Source organism: Carettochelys insculpta, chromosome 31 (assembly GCF_033958435.1).
Source record: "Carettochelys insculpta isolate YL-2023 chromosome 31, ASM3395843v1, whole genome shotgun sequence".
Classification (NCBI taxonomy): Eukaryota; Metazoa; Chordata; order Testudines; family Carettochelyidae; genus Carettochelys; species Carettochelys insculpta.
This window is the reverse complement of record NC_134167.1, coordinates 14608186-14630409: the sequence shown is the minus strand read 5'-3', so window position 1 is coordinate 14630409 and position 22224 is coordinate 14608186. Positions and strand designations below refer to the sequence as shown.

The 22224-nt window shown below is 48.7% G+C and overlaps 1 protein-coding gene across 1 annotated transcript in view; it reads right to left on the bottom strand.

The window, feature by feature from the left end:
* Positions 1 to 248: 248 nt before the first annotated feature.
* LOC142004375 (butyrophilin subfamily 2 member A2-like) overlaps positions 249 to 22224 on the bottom strand; it is a 109745-nt gene continuing 87769 nt past the window's right edge. Inside the window, exons 22-27 of the mRNA XM_074981993.1 lie at positions 17908 to 17928; positions 13828 to 13848; positions 12016 to 12036; positions 10517 to 10537; positions 3036 to 3086; positions 249 to 926 (exon numbers count right to left, since the gene is read on the bottom strand). Coding sequence (XP_074838094.1) covers positions 400 to 926; positions 3036 to 3086; positions 10517 to 10537; positions 12016 to 12036; positions 13828 to 13848; positions 17908 to 17928 — 662 coding nt within the window. The 3' untranslated portion in view covers positions 249 to 399. The remainder of the gene's footprint in view (positions 927 to 3035; positions 3087 to 10516; positions 10538 to 12015; positions 12037 to 13827; positions 13849 to 17907; positions 17929 to 22224) is intronic.

Here is a 22224-nt window from a genome sequence, read left to right as displayed (position 1 = left end):
TGGCTGAAGAGGAACTGCCAAAGCCTGCGCCATGGGCACACTCCAGCAGACCGGCAGCAGCTCAAGACGCTGAGTGAGCAGGCACAGTGCGGAGTCGGGGGGCGGAGGGCACTGCTCTGAAAAGCCTTCCCATCTGCAGGGAGACCTGAGCGGAGCCCCCGCCGGGGCCACTCAAAGGAGAAACGCTGTCTGCTCAAGGGGCTACTCAAGCATTGCATTGGACAAGGGTGACAAGCAAAAAACCAATGGGAAATGAAACATTTTATTGCAAGATACGCAAGGAAGACAGTACGACAATGTATTTTTTCTAAAACGACAGCTTTTTACATTAAAATACATTCCTGAAAACCTTGATTACAGTTACATCAGTATAAAATCGCCGTCCGAGTCATTTTATATTTATTCCTCTTTAATTGAACAAATTCTCATTGTTGTTTCCTTTTGTGAATTTTTAAAGAATGGATAAACCTCTCCTGAGAACGAGCAGTTGTAAAATGTGAACAACACAGACATATCAGATACATTGAAAAAAGTCACCTGCCCCTCTTGGTAACTCAGGTAAACTCCAATCTTTTTGAGCTTTTTCTGCACCATGACCAGGGTCCATGGATCTGTTTTTGCCCAACAATCTGTTCCACTCAGACCCAGAGTCCAGAATCCCTCTTTAGGGGACAGTGAAATTTTCCCCTTTCTCTGTATTGACTTTCTGGCCACCCCGAGGTCCCAGTCAGAGCTGTTCGTAACATCCACCTCCCAGTAGTGCTTTCCAGAAGAGAATCCTTGAGAACCCAGCACACAGACAGCTGAATCGAACCTCTCTGGAGCTGGTGGAACTTTCTGACGTTGAGATTCATGTTTCAAGCTCTTCTTATCTCCAGCAATGGAGATGTTGGGGTGGGCTGTGACGCCATGAAGAGTGACATCATCTACAGTAAGACAGTTTTTGGTTTTTTTTGGAACCCAGTCCTATAAAGCCAATATAAACTTGAATAGGAAGGAAATATACACTATGAACTGTTTTGTGCTACCTCTCTTCATGCAAAGCTCCCATTGATTTCACTGGGATGTTTGCCGGAGTAAGGACTTGGCCAATGCACACTCGCCAGTTTGAAGTTATATGGAACTAATTCAGAAACAAAACTTGCTTGATGTGTTCTCAGAAAGAAAAAAGTGACCCGGAGCTGTTTATAACCCAAACCAGGTGATTTTCTGAGACCAGCCACACAAGTGTGAAGCCAGAGTAAATGCTCTTAAATTAATGGCCAGCAAAGTACACCTTCACCATTGTAACTGGGCTGAATCGGACCCAATATGTCCAGCACTATGTGGTGTTTTGTGAAGTTGGCAAAACTATATTTCCTATGACAGCAAGACATGGTGAGACGTTCATGATGAAACACAGAATTGGACTAACAACTCAAACATTTGTCTTGACAACATGCTCTTATTCCAACCATTGTAAATAAATAAGATGTACATAAATAATAAGAACATTATAATTACTAATTAAAATAAGCTTTTTGTCGAAGGCGGGAGATGGATGGCAGGAGACAAATCTCTTGATCATTGTCTTCGGTTCACCTCTTCTGGGGCACCTGGCATTGGCTACTGTTGGCAGACAGGATACTGGGCTGGATGGACCTTTGGTCTGAGCCGGTATGGCTGTTCTTATGTTCTTATGGTCTAAGCTCACTACCTAATAAGCAGACCCGCTCTGTTCCCAGAGCTGAGCTGTGTGAGGTTTGTCAGGTTGCAAAAGTTCTCTGGTAGTTGTATGACTCCCCAGTAAGATCATCATGGTGCCAAGAGCCTCGTGAGGCACTTCTGCAGCCTCCCACTCCATGTAAACCCTAAGGCCCAACCCCTCCCAGGTATTTAAGTGCCTAACTCCTATTGTTCCCACTATCTTGGAGTAGCTGAGCCAAAGTGACTTGAGAGCTGGCCCTCCACTGGGATCAGGGGTCCAACCTTCGCTTGGGAGGCTCCACAAGGAGACAAGAGGCATCTCAAGTCCATCTGGGAGTAGTAACCTCACCGAGTAACTGGGAGGCAGTTACTTACGTAGGGACGTGCTGGGGAGGTTACAAAGAGTGATGGAGAGTTCCTTGGGAAAGGGAACAGCCAGAGACACAGAAGGATTGCAAAGAGAGGCTACCTCAAGCAGACTTAGGAGAAGCTGCCAGAGAAGGCACCAGGCCAAGGAGAGAGAAGCAGAGGAAGAGGTTTGGGAAGCCTCCAGGGCAGCACAGTAGGAGGAAGCTCAGGGAGCTGCAGGAGACAGAGAAGGCCTGGTTCTGGCTGTTCCAAACAAGGCCAGGGAGCTGGAACCCAGTGGTAGGTGGGTTCCTGTTCCTCCACCTAGTCCAGCCAAGGAATTTGAGAAAAGGTCTCTAAGCCCAGGACACTTAGGGCTGTCAAGCCACCAGGGCCAAGGACCTTCCAACACCCTGAAGGGGACTGAGACTATTAAGGACCCAGCCAAGGGGCTAGACAATGAACTTTGACAAATACAGAATTGAAGGTGGAGGCATAAGGGAGATGGAATCAGGTGATGTAGCTCTGCACTCGGCCACAGTGGGGCGCTAACAGAAACAAGCCCCATACGACAAGGCCCCATTCGGTTGCAATGAGATTTGTGCTCTACTAACACTTACGGGTTTGGTTTTTTGTTTTGTTTTTGTTTTAAATCACACCACCAGTGTTTACTTCGGGAAATCTCTCATTTCTGCTCTGCCTGGTGCAACTCAGGAGGAACGCCATGCAAGTCATTACAGTTACAATGGCATGAAACCGGTGTAAACAAGGTCAGGATCAGGCACTGACACCAGTCTGGGAGCTAGGAAATAAGGTACTAAAGAGCTGTGTGGTTGATGAGAACAGGTGATGTGTCTAGTTTGGTAACAGCAGCAAACGTGCTGATTTCTTTGATGTTGGGATAGATTGCCATGTATTGAGGTCCTCCTGGTGCACCATTCACTATAGTACTAGCACCTCTATCAGACGTCTATCTATCTGACAGGGGTCTGTCCACTTACACTGGATTGTGTTTGTTCCATTACCTGAATTGCTCCGGACCCTTCTCCATTCTGAAACGAAAGCGAGAAAGCAGAAGGCACAGAGTGAAGATAGGGTTTCACTGCAGATTTTCGCCATGTAGCAGCAGGGAAATGCCACAGTGAGGGCAAGTGAGGATGTCTGATGCAGTAGGGGTGAATCGTTTTACAGAAGTTAATATAGACAACCATGAACCTCTCTCTCCGTGTTACATGCGTATGGGCTGTTCTGAGCTACGGTTAGAAACCAGGCCCGGAGGAGTCCTGCTCAGGCAGAGATCGAGAAGTTATTCACCTCAGTGGAGTAACGATTGTTCTTTGAGGTGTATCCCTGCAGCTCGGAGACTTTTACAGCTGTAGTTGGCCGGACTGCATATGCACAGATAGTATCTTGGCGCTTTCGTGCTGTTTTGATCACGTGTGGTCCAGCTGAAACCATTTCCTTGAAGCCACCGCATAAGCTGAAAAACATAAAAGAAGAAAAACTGTGGAGCAGGGAGGAAGGGTGGGTAGTGGAGCAGCCATGGGGACACGTTTCTAAGAACAATCATTACTGCACCGAGGTGAGTAACTTCTCCTTCTTCTTCAAGGGGTCCCCCTGGATGCTCCATGTCAGGGGACTGAGTAGCAGTGCCCCAAGAAACTTAGAGAAGGGTACTGGAGTTACGACTTGTCAGGCACGGAAAGCACAGCTGTTGAGAGCGGAGCATCCCCAGTCAGCTGGTGATGGTTAGCATAGTGTTTGACGAAGATGCCAAAGGATGACCATGTCGCTGCACGGCAGATGTTCTTCAGTGGAACAACTCTGAAGAAGGCTGTCGGCTCTGCCACCACTCTTGTGGAATGAGCTCTAGGTTGAGTCTGTAGCATTTAGCGATGTATGGAGTAGCATGTCATCATGCAAGAAGTAATAAGGTTAGAAAGTCTTTATGAAGATATTGCATTGCCCATCAAGTGGACAGCGGTAGATATTATCAGCCTATCTGTCCTGTGGAAAGGCTTAATTCTTTCCATGTAAAAGGCCACAGCCCTTTGTACATCCAATGAATGTAGCCTCATCTTGTGAGCCAACACATGCGGCTTTGGGTAGAACAATGGTAGAACAATTGATATGGAAGTCAGATGAGACCTTGGGAATGAAGACTGGGTGAAGCCTTAGCACTACCCCTTTCTTGTTGAAATTGATATACAGTGGAATTGCCATCAGGGCCACCATCTTGCTGACTCTGTGGGTGGACATTATAGCTAAGAGGAAGATAGTCTTTAGAGTAAGTAAACGTAAAAAGTAGTGGCTAGAGGCTCGAATGGTGGCCTGGATAGAGTTTCCAAAACCAGGTACAGACTCCAGAGGGGAGAGATAGGCCAACGAGGAGGGTATAGGTTGGCAAGATCTCTGAGAAAACATGTAGCGATCAGGTGGGCAAAAACCGAGGTGCCTCCAATATTTATGTCTAAAAGCCAATATCGCTGCCAACTGCGCCTATACAGATGCTAACACCAATCCCTCTTGTTTCAAACATAGTAAGTAATCAAGAATCGTACGTATGGGAGCCTTGAGCAGAATTAGGCTCTTTGAAAAGCCACACACTACAAACCTATCCACGTCAAAAGATAAGTTGGACATGTAGTTTGCCATCTACTATCAATTAATACTTGTTGGACCGTTCGGAACAGCTGAACCAGCAATCAGCCAGGCCGTAAGGTGAAGAGCGCAAGGCTGGGGATGTAGCAATGATCTCCAGTTCTGGGTTAGGTGGTCTGGAAGGTAGGGGAGTGTGCGAGGAGGGCACGGCAACATCCTCCGAAGAAGTGGGAACCAGTGTTGACAGGCCCATGCTGGGGCTATGAAGATTAGCTTGGCTCCCTCTAGTCTGAATAGTAACAGAGCAGTAGTCGTGTCATTCTGTATTCCGACAAAACACAAACAGCAGAAATGTAGCACTTTAAAGAGTAACAAAATGATTTATTTGGTGATGAGCTTTCGTGCTGTTTTGTTTTTCCCCTATCATGGGCTTCTCTAGAACTCTTGGTATAAGGAGCACAGGCAGGAATGCATACAGCAGAGGGTCCTTCCAGCTGAGGAGGAAGGCATTGTCCAGGGAGCCTGGACCAAGTCCTGCTCTGGAGCAATAATAATGACACTTCCTGTTGCCATAGGTCGCTGGGAGAACCCCACCGCTGGAGAACATCCGGATGGAGCAAAGCATCTGCTTGGTGCATCCACTGTGATGTTGTTGACCCCAGGTAAGTCTGAGGCTACTAGTGTTATGCCATTGCAAATGCACCAATGCCAAAGGTGAATCGCCTCTGCAGAGAAAGAACAGGTGCACGCACCGTCCTGACAATTGATGTAATACAACGTGGCGATCTTGCCTCTGAATAGTCTGACTGTTGAATTGCAAATTAGAGTGGAGAAGTGTTTGCAGGCATTGAACACTGCTCTGAGTTCCAATAGATTTATATGCGCCAATGTTTCATGAGGGGACCATTGGCCCTGAATGGAGACCTCTTTCTTATGGGTCCCCCAGCCTAGAAGGGACACATCTGTCGTTATGAGGGACGAAGGCTGAGACTGATAAAAAGGCATGCCTGACATAAGGTTGTCTCAGACTGTTCTCCATTGCAAGGAGTGTGGGATGTGGCCTGGTGGTGTTACCACTTTGTAAATACTGTGCCTGACAGGTGTATCGATGGTTGCCATCCAATATTGTATGCAACGAAATAGTAAACAGGCATATCAGACCATGTAAGTGGTGGCCACCATGTGGCCCATTAATTGTGAGCACGTGATAATTTACACGGTTGGGCTGTGCCTGAGGATGATGACGAGAGACTGGGTAGGTTTAAACCGCTGAAGCGGTAGGTACTTTCGGGCAGTGACAGAGTCTAAATGGGCACCAATCAATTCGAGACTTTGAGTAGGCTGAGTGATTGATTTCTGGTTATTTATGATAAGACCAAGTGAAAGGAAGGTACATCTGGTAACTTGTATCATGTTGATTGTGTCAGTATGTGGTCAGCCTTTTATCAGGCAGTCATTCAGGTAGGGGAATGTTATAAAATTGAGGTGACAAACGTATGCCACGACCACGGACAGAGTCTTGGAGAATACCCTGGGAGCTGTCAAAAGACCGAAAGGTAAAACCCTGTACTGGAAGTGTTCCTTGCCCACTGTAAAATGAAGGAATCATTGCCTGTGGGATGGATGAATGGTAGGTGTTGCAGGTATGCACCTTGAAGGTTGAGGGCTGCAAACCAATCACCATTGTCTAATGCGGGAATTATGGAGGCGAGTGTGACCATCTTGAACCATTGTTTTCTGAGATAGTGATTCAAGGTTTGAAGGTCTAATGTTGGTCTCCATCTGCCAGTTTTCTTCTGGGTGAGGAAGTATCAAAAATAAAACCCTCTGAACTCGTCTGGTACCTGTTCCACAGCTCCTGTGGAGAGGAGATGCTTGACTTCTTGTTTCTAAATGAGTTTGTGAGCGCGGTCCCTGAAGAGGGACAGCAGGGGTGGGGTGGTGGGTGGAATGGAGTGGAAGGAAATGATGCATCCCAACAACACTATTTCCCGCACCCATTTGTCTGATGTGAGTTTGGACAAATGGTTGTAAAATGGTCTGAGACAATGATGGAAGGTAAGTGTCAGTGAATAACAGTGTGAGACAATGGTGGTGGTCATAACAGTCCTCAACTAACAAGTCAAACCTGCTGCCTGGATGACTGTGCAGCTGGATTATGTGGTGGCTCGATACGATGTTTTGATGGTCTTTGCAAAGATCTGTTCTGGTTGAAACCCTGTTGCTGACGTGCGGTTCTTTGCAACGGGCAGTTGTACCTTCTCTGGTAAGGATAATATCGCCCGCGGTGGTAAGGTGGGGTGTACCTACCCAGTGTCTTTAGGGTTGTGTGTAAGTCTCTGCCAGAGTGAAGTACACTGTCTGCCACTGCAGCAGAGAGCTTGGATTTATTGAAAGGTAAATCCTCCACCTTGTTTAGCAGCTCTTTTGGGATACCCAATGTCTGCAACCACGACGCGAAACTCATCATTTGACCTATAAGGAGAGGTTGAGAGATTTGGGCTTGTTTAGTTTACAGAAGAGAAGACTGAGGGGTGATTTAATAGCAGCCTTCAACTTCCTGAAGGGGAGCTCTAAAGAGGATGGAGAGGCTGTTCTCAGTGGTGACAGATGGCAGAAGAAGGAGCAATGGTCTGAAGTTACAGAGGGAGAGGAGTAGGTTGGATATTAGGGAGATACAACTTCACCAGGAGGGCAGTGAAGCACTGAAATGTGTTGCCTAGAGAGGTGGTGGAATCTCCATCCCTAGAGGTTTTTAAGTCCTGGCTTGACAAGGTCCAGGCTGGGATGACTTAGTTGGAGTTGATCCTGCTTGAAGCAGGGGGCTGGACTAGATGACCTCCTGAGGTCCCTTCCAGCCCTGGGATTCTGAGAATCTATGATCACAATTGCTGTTGCTGTGGATGGTGCTGCTGCGTTGGCGACATTCAGTGCTGCCTGGAGCTCTGCCCTGGAAGCAGTGTAACCCTCCTGTGTTAGGGCTGTAAGGACAGGCTTCTTTCAATCTGGCAGATGGTCTATGAGAGATGTAAGTTTTGTGTAGTTATTGAAATTATGATTGGACAAATGTGCTGTGTAATCTGCCATTCTTAAGATCAGGGTAGCCGATGAGTAAGTTTTTCTGCCAAACAAGTACAGTCTCTTTGAGTCTTCGTTTAAAATGGTGGTCTTATACTGGGATGTCTCGGATCTGTGTTGTGATGCCTTGAGTACCAGAGAGTTGGGCTGCGGATGAGTGAATAAGAATTCCATGCCCTTGGAGGGGACAAAATATTTCTTGTTCACTCTCTTACTGTTAGCTGGAGCTGAGGCAGGCATTTGTCAGATATTATCTGCCGTCTCAGCGATCACATCGTCCAGGGGGATAGCAACCTTAGATGAAGTGACCGTTTTTAGCTTCTTAAACAGTCTATGCTGCTTTTCCTGGACCTCTGTGATCTGACTGTCTTGGCTATCTGCCACTCTCTGCAATAGTCCTTGGAACTGTCTTAAATCGTCTGTGGAGGAAACATTACTGGGACTAACCACGTTGCCAGTGAAGACGATGATAAATCCGTACGGGAAGTTCCAGGTGGAACGTGTTTGACTTCAGAAATCAGGCCTTCCTCTGTTTCAAATTGGTGATGTGGAGAGGATGCAGATCTGGGCTCCAGTAAAGGAGCTGGAGGAATAGGTTAATGCTGTGGTGACCAGTGGGTGCTAATGGACCTCTCACAAGATCTACTAGGACAATAGCGGTGTGGCTGATGATAATGCACGCTGCGTGAATATCTAGGTGAATAATAATAGTGGGTGTCTGTCTGGGGATGACCACCTGGAGGCTGAGTGATATCTGTAAGTGTGGTCGTGCGGTGACTATGGAGTGCAGGATAGCCTGGAAGAAGGTGGAGGAGACATAGAACCATGTTGAAAATGATGATGTACCCCATCAGGCTGATCCAAGAAAGGTGAGGATGGTCTTACGAAAGATGACGAAATTGACCTGGACCGTTTTGTGGTTGGATGTAGAACAGGTGAGCAGGGCTGCAGAGGAGATAGAGACGGTTCCAGAGAAAAAGTAGGGGGCAGGGAGTCCATGATGGGGCTGTGATGGTGGCGAGTCTTAGAGTGCGCTTTCCGCAGTGCCAGTTTCCACCAGTGCCAAAGCAGGCAGTTCCATTGAAGAGAACGGTGTCAGTGAATCTCCAACTAAGGCCACTGCCCCTGGTGCCACTGGTTTGGACCCTGGTGCTGATGCGGTCAATGTCTTAGCCCTTACTATCAATGCAGGATCTTAGTCGGTGGTGCCGTGGGTGAGGGTTTAGGTGCTGTAGCCACAGATTTCATGGTCGGTGCTGTGGGCACCATGATAGGTCTTGGTTCTGATCGAGACTTAGACGATGGAACCAGAGTCAATGACTTTTTGGCTTCTGGCCTTTTGTCCGCATCAGTGCCACTGTCATCAATGTCACTCGCCCTGCCCCAAGGTAATGCAGCCAAGGATCGAATTAGCAACGTTCTGGGCCTTTTGAGAGGCGCTGCACTGGACTACAAAGCCCTGTGCTTCTGGAAGCTCCCTGCATCCGCAGGGGTGGGAGGCTCTGCAGGAGGGCTGAAGACCCGTATCAAATAACAACATATGGAGCCACATTTCTCTGTCCTTGTGGGCTTGAGCCGTCACTTTTGAAGAGTGAGGACATTTTTGTGGTACTTGTCCTTCACTTAAGCAGCAGATACACCGAGAAGGACCATCGGAGGCCAGCCTGACCTCAACCACATTTTTTGAAACCAGGTGAGCGACGTGAAGAGAAATTGATGTTTTTTGAAAGGGCAATGGCCAATAGCTAACTATATTAGTAAAATCAACTAGCTATCAAAGCCTATGGACAAGAAACAGGAACGAAACAGTCAAACATGTGGTTGTGGAGACAGTGGAAACTCCATCTGCAGCCACTGGCGCTGAGAGGAACTGGTTTCAGCCAGACCATGCACTTGATCAAAATGGTGCGCAGGCATGGTCCAGCCAACCCCTGCTGTAAACGTATCCGAGCTGTGGTGCCGAGCCAAGCCTGGCACCTGATGTGGAGCACCCACGAGGGCCACTCGAAGAACTTCTCTGTTTTGCCCTTCCAGCCAGAACCTCACCTCCCCATGTTAGCTTCTCTTCTTGGCTTTGATCTCCTACCAGCTCCCCCATACCCATTCTCTTCCCACAGGAGCAGAAGACGAACCTTTCCCAGCCGCACATCAGAGGCTGTGTTCACAGCAATTCAGCTCCCACCAGGAAGGTATTAGAAAAGACCACTGTCTCCAACTACACTGCAGGTGGGAGGTATGATACCCAGCATGGACAGACAGAGATGTGCCAGCTCCATTTGAGCTCATGCACTAAAAATAGCAGTGTGACCTTATTGGTTCGAGTTAACCACTTGGCTATCCCACCTGACCCCTGGACACATAATCAAGCAGCTAATCCCAGTGCTCCTTGTCCCTCTGCACTTACAGCTATTTTTAGCAGGCTAGCTGAGGCAGTGCTGAGGGGTGTCTGCCCACTTGCACTGGGAATTGCATGTCCTACCTGCGTACTCTAAATCAGTGCCACACCAGCCGTGGTACTGAGGTGTTTCAGGGGCCACATGTTGCTGTGAAGGAGACTGAAACATAATCGAGGGATCAGGTCTCATCTCCTATGTGTGTGCAATGTGGAAAGCTGCAACTTGTGTGCCTGGAACTGCTGCACCCTCTGCTATGGACGGGGAAGAAAACAGACTGTGAGGATCCACTTCTCCATCGAAAACAGCCACAGAGATGAAGCAGAGACGGGGGAAATGGACCCTCTCTCCACATACCTAAGCAATGGAAGTGGGGACACCAGGAAGTACCTACACGAGTCTTCACTCACCTAATTCCGTCTTCATTTCACCTGGAAAATAATAACAGTGATGACAGGCTTTCAACCCCCGGCCAGTGTTTTCCTTGGTGCCGGGGATTAACAATTCAGGAACGAAAAATCCACGAGGACTCACACTGAAAAAAGCTGGAGAACTGAGAGAGAGAAGCCAAACTGCCCAGCCGCTTTCTCGACAGAGCAGCCGACCAGAAGCTCTGCAAAACAGGGCTACCTGGTGAACTGGAAGCTCTGTCTGTCATAGAGGGACCCCTGGCATCTACACAGCTTTTTGGGTTGACAGAAATGGTTGACAAAGGCATTATTCCTCACTGCGGAGAGGCAGAAGCAGCCGAGTTTTCTGTGTGTAGACGCGCCATGAGTTTCGTCGACAACACTCTCTAGCGTAAATGTAGCCCACACGTGCTTCCCTGAGAGGTCCTGCTCGGGGAAGGAAATTCAGCACCAGAGCATTTGGCAAAAATACACGGGAGGGGAACACGTCTGCCACCTCCCAGAGCAGAAAAATGGGGACTTGGAGTGGAAGTGTGTTTCACCCATGAATGTGTTAGTCTGTAAGCTGCCACAGGGCCGCTCGTTGTTTTCACATGACGGACTAAGGCTGCTTCCCCTCTGAGACGCTGAACAGGACTGTGTTTCATGGGGATCCTCTCTTCTGGTGAAGAGAAAACAGTGCATTATCTTTACCCATCTCCAGCCTAGCCCCCAGCTCACTCTTCCTTCACATACAGATCCGTGGATCTGGGGAAGGAATTTAGGGTACCAAGAAAAAGGGCAACAAAACAGCAGAAAGTTTGCTGAGCCCTCCTTCCACAGGAAGGTAAGGAGGACAATCACCACAGGTCCCACACTCTCTCATTCTGGCACAGTGGACCCTGTAAGACACTCTCAGGAGGAAGAGGGGCTGAAATTGTTTCACAGAAGAAATATCACCTTGAGAGACCACCTACCTGCCCATAGAAAATACTGTCCTGAAAGTCAACTGCTAAACACACCTTCCTCTCACTGCAAAAGCAGAGAAACCCTGACCCAAGCTGGACAGAGAGACCTGGATCCCAGTGTCCTGGGTTTCCCATAGCCCAGCCCCGCAATCACAGAAGCTCAAGGGAAGCACTTTTTGACTTCAGTGGGGGCAAGCTTGCATCCAGAATGTCTGTTTATTGAAAACACCACTCTAGAGCTCATATTCCTATTGCAATGTGAGAACCATTTATCTGACCTCTGTATGTCCTCAGTAAAAAGAGGAAAACAAATCCAGCTAACCAAACCAGGAGCCAATCCAACCAAGCAGATACTGAATAGCATGGGAAATTTCATTTGAAAATGACACAACAGGAAAGCAACTATTCTCAGCTCCAGCAAACATTCAGAGGTGCTCTTCTATAGAAAGGGGATCAAACAAGGTGGAGAGAAGAGAGAAGTTTAAAAATCAATTTGTCCAATTTATGTGTATTGATCAGAGTGTATATAAAAGAAATGAGACAGGGACTCACCCAGTATCTTCTCCAAGTTTTCTGAAAATTAAGCAATATTGAGTGAAAATGACTGACACTTCCATTTTGTAAGTAGCAGTGGCAGACAAAGGAGCGTGTGACAATTGTGAAGGGCTACAGAGGGGGCAGGTGAACCTTTGTCTTCTGTGAGGAGGAAAACATAGTGCATAGGGATATAGTTTGGCTCTGGTTCACTGGTGCACATAAAAGACACTCAGCAGGAAAAGGGGAAGATATTTAGTCTATATCCATTAGTAACAGAGAGGGAGCCGGGCTAGTCTATACCCAATCAAAACCAAAAAGCAGTCCAGTAGCACTTTAAAGACTAACAAAATAATTTATTAGGTGATGAGCTTCCGTGGGACAGACCCACTTCTTCAGACCAGAGCCAGACCAGAACAGACTCAACATTTAAGGCACAGAGAACCAAAAACAGTAATCAAGGTGGACAAATCAGAAAAAAAATGATCAAGGTGAGCAAATCAGAGAGTAGACGGGCGAGGGGGGGGGAGTCAAGAATTAGATTAAGCCAAGTATGCGAAAGAGCCCCTGTAGTGACTCAGAACACACATGGTTTGAACCAGGATGTGAATTTTCTGGGTCATTATAGGGGCTCTTTTGCAAACTTGGCTTGATCTAATTCTTGACTCCCCCCCTTCTGCTCCTCTACTCTCTGATTTGCTCACCTTGATCATTTTTTTGTGTGATTTGTCCACCTTGATTGCTATTTTTGGTTCTCTGTGTCTTAAATATTGAGTCTGTTCTGGTGTGGCTATGGGCTGAAGAAGTGGGTCTGTCCCACGAAAGCTCATCACCTAATAAATTATTTTGTTAGTCTTTAAAGTGCTACTGGACTGCTTTTTGGTTTTGTTAGTCTATATCCACTGTGGAACATTTGTGTGTGATTGTCCCAGACTGTCTTGAGTCCTATCTGCAAATAATACTTTTCTCCCCACGGGTGCAAAAGTCTTGAGTCCCCACTGGGTTGAAGGAACCCTGCCTACCTCATGTCCCTCACGGGCAGGGCTCTTTTCTCCAGCAGAATACCATGGAACAGCGTTCCACCATCTTTTTTGCTGTCACTGCCATTTTTAAAATGTGGTGGGCAGATCTGAGCCTCATGTGGCTCTTTAAGGAGCCATATGTGGCTCCTGCTGCTGTTGCCTCTCACTTCCAGCTCATGGCACCCTGCTGTGCTGAAGGAAGGTCTCAGCTTAATTGTTTTAATGGCTGGCCATTAAACCAATTAAACTGAGTGCTTCCTTCAGCATGGCAAGACACTGTGAGCTGCCCTGCCCTTCAACCAGAGTGAACCAGAAGGCTGCGGGGGAGCCATGATGCTACTATAATGAGCTGGCAGCTGGAGAAGAAGCACCAGTACATGGAGCTCCTCCTGGATAAGGGGAGTAAGTGTTTGGGGGGAGGGAGGTTTGGGGTTGCATGGGGAGGTTAAGCCACCAGGGAGCAGGTTGAGGCCATGTGGGGTGGCTGGGGCTCCACTGGGAGGGCAGCTTGGGCCCCATGTGTGGGGTGGTTAAGCTGCCAGGGGGCAATTTGGGCCCCGCACAGAGAAGCTAAACCACCAGGGGCAGCTCAGATCCTGCCAGGGGTCAGCTTGGGCCTTGCTGGGGGTCAGCTAAGCTGCTTGTGGGGGGGAAGGTTTGGGCCCCAGGTGGTGTGTTGGGCCTCAGGGCAGTGGGAGCGGTTGGGGGCTTGAGTTCCACCACTTTTTTTTCCTCGAAAACAGCCCTGTTCACGGGGTAAATGCCAGGCCCTTCCGCCTTTAAACTGCAGTCATCAGACAAAACGTACCCTTCTCTTTCCTCAGCTGAGCTGGAAAACAAAACACACTTTTCATTACATTCCTGCTATGAGATTATAAGGAGCCTAATCCTCCCGCATCCCAGACTGGTGCTCAAAACAAATGTATCATTGCTTTATGCTGCCAACGGTTTTTGCTTCAACCCTCCAGATAAGCACCCCTGAATGTGCCAGCGTGAAGGCACCATTGTTACCCTTGTAGACACATCATCTGTCCTATCCGACGTAAATATGTTATTGTCTATCTGTTTTGTTGTAATAACTTGTTAGGAAAAACACCTGTACTAGAGATAAGAGCTGCGTCTACACGTGCACGCTACTTCGAAGTAGCGGCAGTAACTTCGAAATAGCGCCCGTCACGTCTACACGTGTTGGGCGCTATTTTGAAGTTGAAATCGACGTTAGGCGGCGAGACGTCGAAGTCGCTAACCCCATGAGGGGATGGGAATAGCGCCCTACTTCGACGTTCAACATCGAAGTAGGGACGTGTAGACGATCCGCGTCCCGCAACATCGAAATAGCGGGGTCCTCCATGGCGGCCATCAGCTGGGGGGTTGAGAGATACTCTCTCTCCAGCCCTTGTGGGGCTCTGTGGTCACCGTGGGCAGCAGCCCTTAGCCCAGGGCTTCTGGCTGCTGCTGCGGCAGCTGGGGGTCCGTGCTGCATATACAGGGTCTGCAACTAGTTGTTGGCTCTGTGTATCTTGCACTGTTTAATGAAAGTGTGTCTGGGAGGGGCCCTTTAAGGGAGCGACTTGCTGTTGAGTCCGCCCCGTGACCCTGTCTGCAGCTGTGCCTGGCTCCCTTATTTCGATGTGTGCTACTTTGGCGTGTAGACGTTCCCTCGCTGTGCCTATTTGGATGTTGGGCTGAGCAACGTCGAAGTTGAACATCGACGTTGCCAGCCCTGGAGGACGTGTAGACGTTATTCATCGAAATAGCCTATTTCGATGTCGCAACATCGAAATAAGCTATTTCGAAGTTGGGTGCACGTGTAGACGTAGCCAAGATGTTCTATAAACTATGGGTGGGGACATTCTGTAGCCTTTTTCAGATTATTGGTTTATTGTGCTAATTTCATCTTGCAGCCAGGACCTATCCAGGCGCAGGTGACACCCATGCCGTAGCTTTCCCCCCCGCCCATCAATAATTTATATAATCAATTGTAACCTATCGCCTGGCAGTGCTCCACTGAGGCCTGATGGGTGAAGTGGCCCTCCACCAGCTCTGTGTGTAATAAAGCCTCCTGTTTGCTTCACACATGGTGTCCAGACCTTGTTTCCAACACATAGGACTCCCTAGTTTGGAAGGACAGCCCAGTCAGCATACTTAAAGGGGCCGTGTGAACCTCTGTCACACTCACATGCTCTGCGTGCCTCTCGTCACTCACACAAACACACCGTCTTTCACACTTACCTCCTGCGCCAACAAACAGTTCTCGTTGCTATTGTCGGAAAGCATTTTACTTCTAACGTGTGTTATGGAAGGAGCTTGACCGGGGCTGCGTCTTTTCTTTATTTCTCTCTTATGTTTCAATTTCATTCTTTGAACAGTGAGTTCTAAAATGCTCAGCCCTGTCAGGCCTCCCCAGAAGAGTTATCCCAAGCCCCCACTTTAGTGGTGCCCCTTGCTGGATCACAGCCCTGAGATGGGCCTCGAAACTCTGCCTGCTTAGAGATGGACTTACCTCTAACCCTACCCCGGAGGTGTGGCTACCATTTGGGGTAAGGTTACAGCGGCAAAGGACCTTGAAGGTCTTTTGTTGAGAAATTGTTTCTTCTGATCCTGCTACATGCCTAACTTGGGTACACCCAGACACCCCTACTTTGCCCCTTCTTTCTACAAGGCTGGTCTCTTGTTACACAAAGGACTGTTGAACGAGACGAGTTTTCACTGGTACAATAACAATATGATAATGATATGCATTATGTATGTAACTGATAGATAAGGTCTGTGCTACTGACACCTTCGAAGAACACTGCTGAAGAGTTTCTTCCCAGTATACTGTAATAAACCTGCTTAGTAGTATCCATGCATCTTGATTCTGGGGGAGAGAATCTCTTTGCATAACAGCTGGACGTGGCTGCAGTAATCATCCCTGTTGTACATTTTTAAAATTATATATCACTCGAAGATTTACCTGCCATTGCTCGTATATGTCAGGGCTGTGGGTTTGGAGTGGGGCATGCAGGAGTCAAGGCAGGGTCTTGGGGATGTGAGAACTCAGGGCAGGTTGTGGGGTGTAGGAATCAGGGCTTGGGATCGGGAGGTGTCGAGGGCTCAGCACAGGGAGTAGAGGTGTAGGAGTCAGGGCAGGAGGCAGGGGGTGCAGGAGCCAAGGTAGGAGGTTGGGACGCATGGGGCTCCCTGGGGCCAGCCAGTGAGCCAGTGGCTATTCTGCCCAGCCAATGGCGTTGCTCCTTAGGGCAAGCCAGCACAGTGGGCGAGGTTACACTACCCAGATGGTGGCTACTAGCTGGGGCTGGCATGCTTGCTGCCCCCCTGGTCATTCTGGAGTATAACTGTCCCGGACACCCGATCCCTCCCTTTCTACCTGATGAGAAACAATCACTTTTCAGGCATATCCCATTGTTCTAGCACAAAGTCCTACCTTGATTTTAGGTTACTATCATTTTGGTGGGAGTTCTTGAAAACACACACACACACACACACACACACACACACACAGGCTACGTCTACACGTGAAGCCTACATCGAAGTAGCCTATTTCAATGTGGCGACATCGAAATAGGCTATTTCGATGAATAACGTCTACACGTCCTCCAGGGCTGGCAACGTCGATGTTCAACATCGACGTTGCGCAGCACCACATCGAAATAGGCGCTGTGAGGGAACGTCTACATGCCACAGTAGCACACATCGAAATAAGGGTGCCAGGCACAGCTGCAGACAGGGTCACAGGGCGGACTCAACAGCCAGCCGCTCCCTTAAAGGGCCCCTCCTAGACACACTTGCACTAAACAGCACAAGATCCACAGAGCCAACAACGAGTTGCAGACCCTGTGCATGCAGCATGAATCCCCCGCTGCAGCAGCAGCAGCCAGAAGCCCTGGGCTAAAGGCTGCTGCACACGGTGACCATAGAGCCCCGCACGGGCTGGAGAGACAGCGTCTCTCAACCCCCCAGCTGATGGCTGCCATGGAGGACCCCACAATTTCGACGTTGCGGGACGTGGATCGTCTACACGGTCCCTACTTCGACGTTGAACGTCGAAGTAGGGCGCTATTCCGATCCCCTCATCAGGTTAGCGACTTCGACATCTCGCCGCCTAACGTCGAAGTTAACTTCGAAATAGCGCCCGACGCGTGTAGCCGCAACGGGCGCTATTTCGAAGTTAGTGCCACTACTTCGAAGTAGCGTGCACGTGTAGACACAGCCACACACACACAAGTTTTATCCATCCATGTCAGACTACTGGCCAGGAGTTGCCAGAACTAGATTCATTCTCCTGGACGCTCCTGCAGCCAACCTGGGAGATCACCCACTAACAGCCGAACAGTACAGGGAGGCTGAGGCAAACTCACCACTGCCCTGGCCCTGTGCCACTCCCAGAAGTGGCTGGCATGTCTCTGCAACTCAGGGAGACGTGCTGCCCTTGATTGTAGGCACCACCCCTGCAGCTTCCATTGGCCAGAAACGGGGAACCGCAGCCAGTGGCAGGTGTTGGAATGGTGCTCTTGGTGACATGCCAGATGCTTCCAGGAGTGGTGAGCCTTCCTTAGCCCCACTGTGCCGCTGCCTGCAGTAAGCAATGCCCAGAAGGAGCTTCCAGTCTGAATCCCTGCCTCAGCCCCGAGCCCTTCCTGCACCCAAACGCCCTCCCAGACACTGCACCTGAACCTCCTCCTACACACCAAGCCTCTGCCCCAGCCTGGTGAACGCAAGTGAGGATGTGGGAGGGAAGGGAGTGAACATGGAGGTGGCATTGGGCAAAGGATGGGGCAGGGGTGGGACCTTGGAGAATCATATAGTTATACAAGTAGACAGAATTCCATCACATGCGCTTTCTCACCTCAGTTTGAGAACGGCACATAAATGAATGCAAACTTACCCCTTCCCATTCGTAGTTCGTCTGCAAAGGAAGTACATACATTTCAGTAACCACACAATTTGGCATTTTTCTGTAAACATTTAGTGGTTGACTTTGGACTGGTACTTACTGAGGGTCAGCCATGGCAGAGTCAGAAGGAATTAGCTCCTCCTTCACCTCACAAGTCAACCACAATCATCAAATAATCGGGCTGGAAGGGACCTCAGGAGGTCATCCTGTCCAGCCCCCTGCCTAAAGTAGGATCAACCACCACTAAATCATCTCAGCCAGGACCTAGTCAAGCCAGGACTTAAAAACCTCTAGGGATGGAGATTCCACCACCTCTCTAGGCAACGCATTCCAGTGCTTCACCACCCGCCTGGGGAAGTGTTTTTCTCCTATTATCCAACCTACTTTCTCCTTCTGCAACTTCAGACCATTGCTCCTTGTTCTGCCATCTGACACCACTGAGAACAGCCTCTCTCCATCCTCTTTAGAGCCCCCCTTCAGGAACATTTCAGCTTTTAAAGGGCATCATTGTTCCCTTCTATGACTAAGAATGGAGTGGGATTCATGGACCCAAGCCCAGTTGCTTATCTGATTCACTGTTGCTTAACACTCCAATACAGGCAACTTCCCTGGTGGCAATTCCACCCTATCCTGGCTGTCCCTCCCATGAGTGAGTGCAAGGCTGCGTACATAAACACAAACTTACCACTTCCCAGTTGCATTTGCAACACAAAGGAATCACACACTTCACAAACAAAACAAAAAGCAGTCAAGTAGCACTTTAGACTAGCGAAATAATTTATTAGGTGAGCTTTCGTGGGACGGACCCACTTCTTTAGACCATAGCCATACCAGAAGAAGTGGGTCCGTCCCACGAAAGGTCACCTAATAAATTATTTTGCTAGCCTTTAAAGTGCTACTTGACTGCTTTTTGTTTTGATAGTATATAGACTAGCACGGCTTCCTCTCTGTTACTACTTCACGTATAGCAGAGGTTTTGACTCATTTTCTAAACCAGTATTTTTATGAGGTAAAGAAAATACATTATGGGAGACATTTGTTAGTACATTTACCGGATAGAGACTAAATACCAAACTTTGACAGAGCCTGCATGGATTAGTTCATTTTTGGGTGCAGCTTTCAGCATGAGCACATGGGATATGTGGGGACCAGGCTGCAAAAGCAGATCCTGTCCGCTATTGTTCTAACTGAGCATTATTTTAAATTCATAGCAGGGCACACTAACACTGTAACTGCATTGATGATGCTTGTGTTGGACAAGCAACGGTTTCATGAGCCGTTCAAGTTGAATATTGGCATTTCTAATACAGATTTAGATTCTGTAGAACCAAATATGGGAAGGCCCTGAGATGCATTGAGTGATATTATTGGCTTCCCTTCCTGCATCAATTTTGTGTGGGTGGTGTCACATGACTGGACTTTTATATTGCATATGGAGGCCATTTTATGTGCCCAGAGTATCTATTGTTACCCAATATTGTGTCAGGGGGCCATGTCAGGTGTCCGATGACAGCTGCTGATGCCCTGAAGCTATGCATGCTACTTACATGCTTGTGCCATGTTTGCATGTGAAGTTCTAGATTTTAGCTCTGTAGCTGTATTACAAATGTTTTCGTGCACAGATTCACAATGGGAGGTGTGGTCTCAACCCCTGCCAAGGTACTTGGAGTGTAAACAAGCATTCAGACAGTTAATACACATCAGAGAAATGCATCCAACGGGCGACAGCCACAACCGCCTACCTGAGTCAGGTGATTCAGACTCTCCAGTGCCTGATGGGAAGGAGGAAGGACTTTTTCCCTCCACAGGAAAAAAATAACCATAAATTGGGCCTGCCAATTGGTCTTTTGCTACTGTTCCAAGGTTCCAGCATGCCGGCACCAGCTCGCCAGACCTCCAGTTCTCCAGTAACTAAGACTGTCTAACTGGAATCGCACTCCTCATGGGGTGGACTTTCAGAAACTTTCAAGAAGCAGCACAGAACATCGCTCACTTGCATCAATAACTGTACTACAGCAGTTTCTCTGCTGCTGATGTTCACACCTCCACGTTAGCTACTGATAGTGGGCCACATGCCCCCTGACTGACCAGACCTTGTCAGCTCTGGCCCTCCCCTTGACTGAGACTGCCTCTCTAAACCTTCCTCTGAACGCCCCCCTCCATGCATCTGATGAAGTGGGTCTTTGCCCAAGAAAGCTCATGCTCCAAAACATGTTAATCTACAAGGTGCCGCAGGACTTCTTGTTGTTTTTGAAGATACAGACTAACTCGGCCACCTCTCTGATACGTGTATGTGAAGTTTTGCTTTAATAATTTTTCTCGCTAGCCCTGTTTTCTTTCTCTGTTAATAAACCTTTAGACCACGTCTTCACTAAGAGAACTCTTCGAAACAGCCACGCTAACAGCCATTTCAAAGAATACTAATGAGGTGCTGAAATGCATATTCAGTGCCTAATTAGCATGCCGTTGGCCGTGGCACTTTGAAATTGCCACTTTTTGCTGCTGCATGGCTCATCCAGATGGGGGTCCTTTTCTGCTGATAGGCATAAGGGGATTTCCAAGTGGCGGGGTCCTTTCAAAAAGGATCCCTGTCTGGCCGAGCTGCATGGCAGTAAAAAACAGCAATTTTGAATATGCATTGCATCGCCTCATTAGCATTCTTCGAAATGACCATTAGCATGGCCATTTCAAAGATTTCTCTTAGTGTAGACGTAGCCTTAGATTTTAGAGTCTGAAGGATTTGGCCTGCATGGTGTTTTGGGTTAAGATCCACGTTTATATTGACCAGGGACTGTGGCTGGACCCTTTGGGGCCCTGAAGAATCTGTGTGGTGTTGGTAAAATAGGTTTGAATAACCTCTCACCTGGGTTGGGGGTTGTTGGCCTGGGCTGGTAGAGCAGATGGGAAGTCTGTGGGTTTGCTTGTGTGGCTTCCAGCTGGCCCGTGGGGCTGCCAGAGGTGCTTTTGTGGTTGGTTTGATTTTTGTCTTAGCAAGAAGGAAATCCCAGCGTGGGGCTCTAAGTGGCCCGGTTTTAAGCAAAGATACCCTCCGTGATCTCCTTCGCTGTGCCCAGAAACCCTGTCATATTACAATGGGGTAGTCAGCAGGCGCACCAACCCATTGCCTACCCAGCACCCCAGGTAGGGTACTTCAGCCATCCCATCTTGCACTTAGACGCCTTGACAGTCAGGTTGGCCTCCCTGAGTTGGTGCCGCACCCTACGCGATTGCTGAGATTTTGCTAGGAATTGCTGAGTATGGCCAGATCGTCTACATAAGCCCTTGCAGACAATTTCATTCCCTGCAGGACCTCATTTATCATCCTCATGAAGGTAGCCCCAGAATTCCGCATCCCAAAGGGTAAAACCTTGAATTCACAAAGACCAGACTCCACCATGAAAGCGGAGTTCTCCTGCACATCTGCCTACAGAAGGGTTTGCCAATATCCCTTGGTTAGATCTGTAGTGCTTATAAACTTCACCCGCTCCCTCCCCAGGGTATCTAAGAGATCCTGTATCCTGGGTGTGGGGTGAGGATCAGGCTGAGTGATGGCAATCAGCTTCCTGTAATCCACCCAGAATTGCAGGGTCTTATCCTTCGTGGGGACCATTACAATGGGGGACACCCCAGGGCACTTGGATTTGGTTACCACTCCCATCTCCAGCATGCTCTGTGCTCTGTCTGAATCTACCTCTCATCTCTCCCGTGCCTCTGTAGGCCCTGCTAGGAGCAGGGCAGGGCCCAGGCGTCTGAACAGGGTGAGTCATCATACTCTGAGCCCTGGTCTGTTGGAGACTGTTCACTGGTGATGCCCCAGCATGGTCAGCAGCTCTCTCCTCTGTGAGGGGGTGAGACCCTCTCACTTCTCTGCACTCTGCAAGGGTGTTTCCCCCTGGCTCCCAGCTACCATGTCAATCAGAGGGATGGACAGCGCCTCTTCCTCGGCACAACAAATCATGTTCACGTTTGCTTCCTTCTCATGATATTCTTTCACCCTGTTCACGTGCTCCATTTGCACACTCCCCCGCCATGGACCCCCCCCTTCCATAGGGCATCTCACTTACTCTCTGCACCACCTCAAAGTGGCCATTCCAGATGTCCTGCATCTTATTCCTCCTCGCTGGATCCATCACCAGCACCAGGTCACCTACTTCAAACACCTTCTCCTCTGCATCCCGTCATACCAGGGGCCTTCTGAGCCTCCTGGCTCGACTTTATATTGCGCTGAACCACAGCCGTCATCTCCAAACTCTTCCTAAATGGTGCCACATACTCCACCACCGGCTGTCCTGCCATCTGCTCATTGCC